The sequence below is a fragment of the Aythya fuligula genome, chromosome 7 (genome assembly GCF_009819795.1).
Source record: "Aythya fuligula isolate bAytFul2 chromosome 7, bAytFul2.pri, whole genome shotgun sequence".
Classification (NCBI taxonomy): domain Eukaryota; kingdom Metazoa; phylum Chordata; class Aves; order Anseriformes; family Anatidae; genus Aythya; species Aythya fuligula.
The window spans coordinates 8,001,511-8,012,324 of record NC_045565.1 but is presented as its reverse complement, the minus strand read 5'-3'; the positions used below and the strand labels follow the sequence as shown (position 1 = coordinate 8,012,324).

The 10,814-nt window shown below is 48.1% G+C and overlaps 1 protein-coding gene across 1 annotated transcript in view; it reads left to right on the top strand.

Annotated features, from left to right (window-relative positions):
• The first annotated feature begins 1,725 nt into the window (after positions 1-1,725).
• Positions 1,726-10,814, top strand: part of PRKG1 (protein kinase cGMP-dependent 1) — a 429,172-nt gene continuing 420,083 nt past the window's right edge. The window contains 1 exon segment of the mRNA XM_032190692.1: positions 1,726-2,078. Within this exon segment, the coding sequence (XP_032046583.1) occupies positions 1,768-2,078 (311 nt within the window). The 5' untranslated portion in view covers positions 1,726-1,767.

Genomic DNA, 10,814 nt, shown 5'->3' with positions numbered 1-10,814 from the left:
TATATGTGTTTTTATCATTGATTTCTAGTTTGTAGGCAGCACATGTGCATCCATTTAACACCGTCCATCTTTGAAATGGAAATGTTCAGAAGGTATTTGGTATTTTTGCTCCCAGTGAATTATGGAAGGTTGAAATGGAAGAGCTACACACACACACGCAAAAACACGTTGTCTGAACTTAAAGCGTGGCGGCAACTCATGAAAACAATCAGGGAACCTTGCTTTTGTGTCTGGTGCATATATGGCAAGTAGAATGAGAGCTGAAGCATTTTACATAACCCTATTTTTTTCCACACACGCATCTTGAAAAATGCAGAAGGTATCAAGTACGTCAACGAACCTGCAGAGCCTCACACCAGATTTATGAGGCAGAATCCAGGCCCTTTCAAACAGCAAGTGTTGAACAGGTAGTAGTTGTAATTCCTTGTCCGTTCTTTTTCTTTTGTTTAATTTATAAAGACCATCTGCAGGATGAGAGCTTGGCCTTTGGACTCAGCCAAGCACCAGCATGCAGCACCAAAATAAACCAACCCCATAAGCACTGTCTGGATCTCTCTATTCCTCTCCCATGGCCCTGCGGGAGGCCTGGGACACTGCCAGCAGCAGATACAAACATGTAGTAGGTAGCAACCCACCTCAAAAACCCATCCACCGTTGCATCCCCCAGCTCTCCTCCCCAGCCCAAACTCCAGGAGGAGCTGAAGCAGCTGCAGGTGCTGCCCTGAAAACATCCATGCTGGTGGCTCAGTGCTCACACCTACCTGGGCTGGTTTTTTTTTTTTTTTTTTTTACCCCTGACTCTTCATGACCCTTCAGTCATTGCGGGAAACCCCAAACTGTCCATTTGCTTGCCCACAGCTTCCCCCTTCTAAGGTGCTATGGCACAGTTCTTTCTGTGCTTGGGGTGCGCAAGACAAGAGAAAACAGAGCCATTTGGCACGGAGGGTTTGGCCGATGTGGCTCGTTTATTTTATTTTGTTATTTTTGTGCCGCAGCCCCATGAACTGCATGGCAGAGGTAGAACCAGTGTGCAATGGTGCCTTGACAGGCAGAAAGCCCTCGTGCACCGGCTACCCCCACATGGGTTCGGTGTGGTAGCACCTGGATTTTGTGGGGCTGTGCAGAGAGCCCTGTTCCCATATTTTAACTGCGTGCATGTTTTTTGAAGTGCTCTGAGACCCCCATGCCTTGCCTCCGGGCTCTGACAGCGCGGCCCAACACCGGCGTGAAATTCCGGGCTTTCAGAGCTGGCCGAGCCCGAGGCCAGCTGGTGCTCCCCTCGGAGCAGCCACCGAAACCTGCCCGCTCCCTCACACCCCCAGCCCCACGAAGCGCCCGCAGCCGAGCCCGGCAGGCACCGGCAAACACGGGGCTGGGCCCGCCGGGAGCGGCCTCCCCTCGGCGGGGGCGTCCAGGGGGGGCCCCCCGCGGCCCCGGGCGCTGCCCCCGGCCCGGCAGGCGGCGGGAGCTCCGCGGCGGGCTCGGCCCCGGCCGCCCGCCCCCTCCTGCCCGCCGCGTGTGTGCGGGCGTGTGCGAGCCTCCCGCCCGTCCTCCTGCCTCGCCTGGCGCCGGTGGAGCGGGAGCGCCCCTCGCGCAGCCGGCTCCGGGGCCGCGGGGGCCGGCGGCGGCGGCGGCGGGGCCCCGGGGGCCGGAGCGGGGCCAGGGTGGGGTGGGGGGGAGCCGGGCCGGGGGCGGGGAGGCTGCGGGCGGCCCTGGGGGAAAGTTGCCGGGCGGCAGGCGAGGGGCGAGCGCGGCGGCGGCGGGAGCATGGGCACTTTGCGGGATTTACAGTACGCGCTGCAGGAGAAGATCGAGGAGCTGCGGCAGCGGGATGCGCTCATCGACGAGCTGGAGCTGGAGTTGGACCAGAAGGACGAACTGATCCAGAAGCTGCAAAACGAGCTGGACAAGTACCGCTCGGTGATCCGGCCCGCCACGCAGCAGGCGCAGCAGCAGAGCGCCGGCACCTTGCAGGGCGAGCAGCGGACCAAGCGGCAGGCGATCTCGGCCGAGCCCACCGCCTTCGACATCCAGGACCTGAGCCACGTCACCCTCCCCTTCTACCCCAAGAGCCCGCAGTAAGCACGGCTGAGCGGTCGCCTGCAGCTCCGGGAAAGTTGCGAGCTCCGGGCACCGGCGGAGTTTCCGCGCCCGGCCGCTGGGAGCGTGGCCGGCCGGGGGCTGTGGGCGGCGAGGGGGCGAAGCTTCCGCGGAAGGGGGGGAGCTGGTGGCGGGGCTGCGGGCAGGGAGAGCGGCAGGGACGGGGATGGGGCGGGTGTCGCCGTCCTGCCTCGCTGCAGGCTGCGCGGACCGCGGCGGCTTCGTGGGGGGAGCGGAGCCCCCCGGTCCCTGAGCCGCGGCGCTCCCGAGGGGAGAGGAGGACGGGGGGCATCGGGGCTGCAGGCGCCCGGCCGGCGGCTGACATCTTCCCGCGGAACCGAGAGGGCACGGGAGCGCCGGGTCGCGGCCAGAACGTCCCCCTAGTTGTTTTTTTTCCATCATTATTATTTTTTTTTCTTTTCTTTCTCTCCTCCCCCCCCTCCCCCCCAGCTTCGGGACGCAGGTCGCCGCCGCACGTGGCCGCGGCGCTGACCCGGCTGGCAGCCGCATCCCTCCTGCAAAAAGGCAGCGGAGCCTTCCACCAAAATAATAATAATAATAATAATAATAATAATAATAATAATAATAATAATAATAATAATAATAATAAATTATTAATAATAATACGTATAAAACCCACCCAGAAAGCGCCCCGCACCCGCGCAGGTGCCGTGGGCGAGGCGCCCAGGTGCTCCCCATCGCCCTCGCCGAAGCTGCCGCTCGCTGCCCGCGGTGCAGAGCGAGAGCGGGGCCGGAGCCGGGCCGCCTGGGCCCTGCCCTGCCCTGCTCGCCGCCATGGCGGGGCCCCGCCGTCTCCCGGCAACCGCCCCAGGAGGCGGCTGCCATGGCCGGGACCCTCGGCCGGGCCCGGGCCCGAGGAGCCGCCGTGTGGCGGGGGCAGGCTACCCCTTCTCCGCCCTCCATCCCTCCCCGCTGCCGGTTGTCCACAGATATTTTGCCCTTTTAAGGCAAACGGCTGCGGATCGGGATCCGTCCCAGCGGCGGGGCGATGCTGTGGTGGTCGCAGAAAGCGTCCCCCTGCCCCGGTGCCCGGCCGCCTGGCAGCCCGAGCTCTTAGCTAGCATAGCTAGCGTAAGGCAGCTGAGGAGCGGTGAGGGACCGAGGGCTGGTGCTCTCTGGCACCGCGAGCACACCTGTGGTACCTTCAGTTAGCATACAGCACACCCAAACAGCAAACAATGAGTCTGCCGTGAGGGACTGGGCTATAATTTCCACTGTACGCCAGCCTGTCGCTGACAGAAACACTTATTTTTCTCTCACGAGTGTATGCGTGCTCACCCCTTGATGTCCGAGCACAAAATGGTGGTGGGGAGCTGAGGGCAGTGGCGGGTCAAGGTTTCGCTCCCAGAGGGTTTGGTATGGAGAAACCCGCGCTGCTGCACATCAGACGTGGTGGTTCTTGCGTTTTAACTGATAGAGCTGTATGCTGAATCGCCCAGAGCTTGTGAAAGAGCTCCAACTTTAAGCAGAGCAAACCTTCAGTCTCTGAGCCATGCAGTGAAATACATAGGAAGCCTGTCAAAGCTTTGAATTAACATTTTCTGGTTTGAATTTTAGTTTCTCATTCCATAAATGCCTTCCTGTAGCCTCACTTGGAGCGTAGTGCATGCTACCTGCCTGAAGCTGTATTTAATATTGACCTTCCACGGTCAATACTCCGATGCCATTTAGGATACTCCAGGCTGAGTTACTGCTTCACACCTTAATTGCTGAGGTGGGAAAGATCACTGTTCACAGCTTCAGGACCGTGCTCTGCTCTAGTATTCACAGTTCTGCCTGAACAGTCGTGTTTTGTGGTCAGCTCTCAAAGCCTTACAACAGAGGATTGATGCCTGCTGAGGCAATGCGGTGTCCTGGAGATTGGTGGTCATTTCAGGCACTTTCTAAATCCATAAGGTATGGCACTGTTGAGCATTTTTAATTTGAACATTTCAGTGGAAAGGAAGATATCCCTATGTAAAAGAAAGCAGAAGCAAGAGCCGTGTGTTCTGCTTTGCCTGGAGTTCTTACCATTAAAATCCCGATAAGCTGTTCTCATCGTGGTGTCTATGTCTGGGAAACTGGGTGAGGAAGCACAACTACTTTAATTTATTGGTATCGTTAATACTTAAATTGTGATTTTTCTTACACTTTTCTACATGTGACTTGCACAGTCTGCTCACGTGTGGTTGAGAAGCCCTTGTCTTGATTAAACAAACAGAACACAATCTTTACGATACTTTGATGTTCAGAACAATGGTTTATGGTGGTACTGGAGGTTAGGGTAGAAAGGAGCTAGAAGCCAACCACAATTAAAACATAAAAGGCAGGGTTGACTTTTTTTCCCAATTGCTGAACTTGAAGAATTCTTGAGGTGATGGGATCCAGCCTTTGGTATCTGCCCGTTTTTCAGCATTATGCAAAGTAGGAGCGCCAAGAGGACAAAGGAAAGAATCCATTGTTTGCTTGCCTGTATTTGCAGCTTTTTTCCTTTTTTTTTTTTTTCCTTCCCTTTTCAGCTGAGTGGCGAAGTGGTGCTGGGTATGACCTCCTGATCTGGTGGAGCACCTAAGGCACCTGGATGTTATATGGGCCAGCAAAAGCCCATTGGAAATGATTGCTGATCATGAAAGCATGATAGCTTGTGTTACTTGTCTGTCTGTCTGTGGTAAAACATCTGTGGAAGCTGTTTTGATGCCACATGAAAGATTCTTGGTTATAAAATAATTAAACTCTGAATGTCTTTTAAGTGTGAAAATAAATTTAATTGCCTCTTAGGGAAAAATAGCATGAAAATTCCTGCAAGGCCTTACCTTGCATGCAGAAAAACCGCTGGTTAAGATACACATAGTTTTTTTTTTTTTTTAAATCTGTTTCAGAGCGTTCAGTTTCAGTCCCTGTTGCAATATTGTGCTTATTTTGGCTTTATTATTATTATTTTTTAATCCTACTAACGTGAAATGGGAGTTCATGTGAGGAGTATATAGCTAAAATATGCAGAGGGACACATCCTGCCAGTTTCTTCTCAGTTATGAGACCAATGAGATAAGTCATACATTTGCATCTTTATCAGTCTTTGTATTGAAGTTACTAGATTAAGGTTGTCTAAAGTGTTTTGTTTTGTTTTGTTTTTCTTCACCCCAAAGGTTTCAAGAAGTGACTGGAGTTTGTTGGTAAAGACTGTTGAGAATGCTGGATGCTTTTCCCTGGCTGCAAAATGCCATGACATATCCTTATCTCCTCTTCATCTCCTAGAATTGCTGCTCTGTTTGTTTTTCCACACCTTTGACCTCTTGCAGGATATATTCTGACTGCTAACAGCTTGTCAGCTTTAAAAGAGTACTGTGAGACCAAGTTTGTACCAACAGTTATTTCAATTAACATTTTACAAAGCTGCAGACTGAAGAACAAGCTTTTTCAGTTAGGAAGCTGTAGCATTTGTTTCTTTGCTTTCCTTATTTTGCACTTACAGTGGGAAAACACCCAGGACTCTTACTTTAAAATGATGTTTCCTTTTGTGATCGGCCCCTGCTGTATGGTTTCTTTTTGATGGAAGATTGTGTAATCAGCATATTTTGTTTTCCAGAAGGAAAAAAATTGTACGAGTGGAATGGAAACCAAAGCGGAGAGCTAATGAGCATGAAGGATTTATAGGGCCCGGTCTTCTCTTGTCAGAGGTGGCGTGTGCTCTGTCATTGCCTTCATTGAGATGAGGCAAAGTGCTGTGTCATTTATAGAAACTGTTGAGTAAGATGGAAAAAGACTTGTTTTTATGAGTTAACAAACTTAGGAATGCTTTGAATGTAAAATTGGGAAATCTGCCAAAATCTTATATTCATTTTGGAGGGGAGGAGCAGCCTGTGTGTGGTGTTAAAGAGTTCTGGGTCTTAAAAAAACAAAACCCATATTTGGTTGCATAGCCTTAGGGAAAGTACAACGTACATACAAGAGATTTAACAAAATCCCTTCAACAGCTAAAGCGATGCTTTGAAGGCAAATGTGCATATCTTGTATGGGCCAGGGGCATATTTTTAAGCGATCATAATAGTAATAACAAAGAAACAGAAATATTTGAAAAGCACTTCATATTTAGAGTGTTTGCATAAAGTTATCTGCTGATATTTATAAATGATGTCTATGCTGAAGTACCTAGGAGCCGTCCATTAATAACAACTCTTAAACTAGTTCCAAATATAACAACAGCCCCTTTTTTAAAAAAATGCACACATTCCTGTTTCTACAATAATTTAGAGGATGGTTGCAACATAATTTAACCACTCAAAACAGAGGTTAGTGAGGGGCCTGTGATCAGGAGCTGAGACAACCTTCCTGGAGTGATTGCTTCCTGAAAAGTAACGCAGGAGCTATGAAACCAGGCAAGGAGTGGTGGCCTCTACAGTCGTGCTGCGTTCAGGTTTTGGTGTCACACAGCACAGAATGTCAAAAGCAGTCAGCAGCAATGGATGTAAACAGGCAACAGTGATGCAACCTTATATTTTTTTTCCCCGGTATCAAAATATAATTCCATGTGATGGGACCAGTTGGAATTAATTTATGATCTGAGTGTAATTAACTGCTGGGGTTGCTATGTGACGTAACGTTGATTCAGTCTGAGTGTCAGTGTTGTCCTAAAGAAGAATTTACATGCCTGGAAATTCCTGCTAATTCCTGATTGAGCTCTGGCATCCACCGAAGTCAGTGGGTGTTTGTGATTCAGGGGACTTTGGGACCTTAGGGTTAGGACTTCACTGGTATGGGGGACTTAGAGGTTTTGAGGCAATGGGGCAACACCTCTCCACAGGTAGGAGATCTATGGAAGGGACGAGGTGCCCGCTGTTCCCCTACTTGTGTGGTCAGCCGAGGCAGCTTGCAGAGACTCCCAGGCACCCAGCGTGCTCACACAGCAGGTCCGAGAGCTCAGAAACCCGTATCTCTTGCTTTGCAGGGATGGGTTTCCATTGTGAAAGGTTATATGCTCCTTGACAGGAGCTTTGCGTGCAGCATGGCGAAGATAGTGGAGAATGCAAGTCAGTCAAATGTTATTTTGCTCTGTTTTGACAGGTCTGGTTTGGCAGTAGCAAAGTACTGTGGTGCTGGTGGATGGGGCTTTCCTCTGCACAGGAGCACGCACGTGACTCATGCTTCGAAGTCTGTGCCACTCAATGTGTTGTGAAGTGGCAGTTTGAGATTGCTGATAGGTTTGCTCTTCATATGATTCAGCCTTCTGAGACTCAGGTTACTAGCAGTGGTAAGGAATAACTGTATTGTATCTAATTATGCAGGGGACAAAGATTTTTCTATATCCAAGTAGTGTCTGGGTCATCTCTGAAGTACACTTGTTTACGCAGGTAATTTTTATGCCAACTGTAAACTGTAATGACCAGACATGTTTTTATTCAAAGGAAGGTCAAAAGTAATTTGTTGGACAAAGGTATTAAAACCATCTGTTTTGTCATTTTGTGTCTGATTCTTGCTTTGAGTAGTGGTGGCAAGAGTAAACTTCAGTGCAATTTCAATTATTTTTAGTTTTGCTTAGTAGCAGCAAGCAACACAAAGCTCTCTGAATCTCTGCAGCTTTTGGATATTTATTTTAGCAGCATAGTGTAAAACACAACGTTTTTAAGCAAAACAACTTTTGTTTAGAAACTATATTGATTTTTTTGGTGACTGCAAAACAAAGCTATTCAGCAAGTACAGTAGTTTTAAGCAAGCTAATAGCTCTTAACAAAGGGCTGTCATTAACATATTTTTAATTTCTAATAAGTCTCCATAAATTCACTTTCTAGAGATTTTTTTCCCCCTCTTTGTATTATTGGATGGATGCTGTTGATGGGTAGTTTTAAAGTACATCAGCAGAAACTAAGATCCCTGGCCTTGGGCATGAATGCCATCTCTTCAGACATGCTGTGAAAGTTGTCCTGAGCTTTTGCATCCTGTGTTGCTAAATACAATATGCATTCTACGTATCAGAAATGAGTCAGAAAACTCACCAGATCAGTGTGCTGATAGTGGGCAAAAATGTATGTGGGCAAGGCTTTAGGCTACTCGTCCTCCAGCAGCGACCTGTCCTGCAGACTTGCTGGAAGGGGAAAGGACTTCATGCCTGTACTGAACACCCTCTCACTGAGGACCTGATGCAGAGTGTGAGTCAAGGGGGAAGATGCTCCGCTGCAGAGTTTAAAAAACAAACACAAAACAAAACAAAAACAAAACAACAACAACAACAAAACAACAAATCCTACAGCAGCTTGATATGTAATGGTTTCATTGCTTATGCTGCTTGGAATAGATACTGTGGTATGCTAAAATTTCAGAAGTCAATGAACGTGAACCTTCTCTTAAGGTAATGGTCCTGGGAGACTGCTTTGATTACTGTCTTAAATGACACCCCTAGCTGCCTGTGCTGCTGATATTTCTTGTCTTCTGGCTTTTTGTGGTGCCAAAATGCATTTGTAGCTGGCTAAAGGATAAATACCTCTGCAGATGTTTTTCAGTTGCTGTTTTGACATTTCCAGAGGGTATGTGCAGGCAGAGAAGTCCATGCCATTCACATTTTGTGCAGCTTATTTTTGTTTCGAAGATCTAATAGAGCAGGAAAAAAAAAAGTATTTGTTACACTGGAGCCTAAAACAACTCCTTTATCGAATAATTCCTTTCTTGTTTTCTGTGTGTCTATAGAAAGTGTCTTGGTTGCATGTATTAGCATTGTTTCGGTATGTCCTGTGTACACTGACATCCGAAAGTCTGAAATTGTATAAAGGTCTCTTTGAAACACTGGTAGAGTACCTACCTGGGAGGGTTTGTGTCACGGAGATATCTACAGCGTACTTGTGGAACAGTGAGCACAGGACTTGCATTTTGCAATGTTCATGCAGTCCCTGGTTTCCTTGGAAACTAGTGCCTGAGCACATACAGCCAAACTTGAACACTGGTGTGTGGTTTTGAAGTAGAAAATGGGCTCCTAGACCCTGACGTTGCAAAGTGGAGTTAGGGTTATTTGGACTCTATTTAGTGCTTGTTTGTTGGTGGCAGTTTATATCACTGAAATAAAGCCATATCATGTTCTGTGAGGTGGTGGGTAGTTGGGATGAACAGGAGAAATCATAACGTAGCTGTCTGGCTCAGCTGGAAAGGAGCTGTACTCTTATACATGCCTGAGCGTTACTATCTTCGCTTCCAAGAAATGGACATAATGACAGTTGTGTGTGCATGTATATGCATACTGTATGTATAGGTGTAGTACATTAGCACAAGATGAACTTTTATTAGAATATAAAACCATTTAATCTTGATAATGGTGGTGTATATGGATTTTTTTACAAATATCACCAGTGCTTCGGAAATGTATTAGCGCTGTTGGCTTCTGCAGCGGAATGGCTATAGAGTGTAATTCAGACTCAGGAGCAAAAGAGTAAATATGTGGTGACATGGAGCCACGGCTTTAGATTTTCATCACATCCCTGCCCCCAGTGTAAGTTGGTCCCTGGGATCTGGATCTGTCAGTGCTTATTACTATTTAAACTGCCTACTGGATGCAAGTTTCTCAAAAGTCCACTGGGTGAGGGGAATTCATGTTCTTGTAATCCACAGGCAAACGAATCCAAATGAAGACAATAACTTCCCTGGTGTGTGATGTTTCTAATGAGTAGAAGAAATCAATCACTTTATGACTGAAACAGCACATTGAGGTGACAATAGGCAAGCAGATAATGAAGGTGTAGTTAAACCAAAAGTGATGCAAATAACGCCATGCAGCTGGAAGTTTGTACTTGTTCAAAACAATACCAGTTGTTTTAGTTGCTATTGATAGGCCTTGAAAATCATGTCTCTTAGAAGCCTGAGAAATTTCTTTAGTTAAAATGGGAGATTGTCCTTTCTGAGTTGGAAATACATGCATAAATGCATACAGATGTTTGCCTTGAAGTTTTGGTATGGTTTAAATTGGTAAAATCCTGCAATGGGTTATGAGCAAAGTTGGCAAAGTTAGCTGAATCTGATCACATACAGGAGACGCGCGTTTTTTGGCAACTACTATGTTTGTCGTTCGATTTTATTTTTATTTTTTTATTTTTTTAATGAATGTGTGAAGTAAATACTTCTGACACAGGATAAGTGACACATGATCTTGAGCAGTGCTGTTCAATGCAGCTGTCACAGAGACCGGTCCTGTGATGACGGCAGCTTGCCAGACAGTTTGATACCTGCCTGGGAGGCTGCAGAGGTGCGGGGTAGGCAGCAGCAAAGACTTGCTGAACAGGCAGACAAGGCAGTAGGGTTTCTTTTCTCTCTTCCTGCCATAAGAAGGGCGGATGGAGAAACTGGGCCTTCAGGAGTTGTAAAGGGGGCTGAGGAGGGTAAAGGAAACGGTACATCCTTCCAGTTTCCAGGAGTGACCTGTGGTGGGATTGCAAACTGCGGTCTGTGGGCTGAATTTGTTGCATGTGTTCCCTCCATCTCTGCTTCCAAGTTTCTGCTGAGGTTCCCGCATGCGCTGGATGTCCTCCCTGTCCCTTTCACAGCACATACTCTGGCTCTGTGCTCCTGAGCCCTCACAGGTCTGGCCTTCCTGCCTGCCGTGGCAGAGCAGACTGCTCCTCTCAGGAAAGGGTCTCCCTTCCCTTTTCTTCTTGGCCCTTAGTTACTTCCCTGGACTGTTTGTTCCTGTTCCTGCTCCTCCATTTCCCCAGGGTTTTTCTCTCTTCCTACAGATGGTT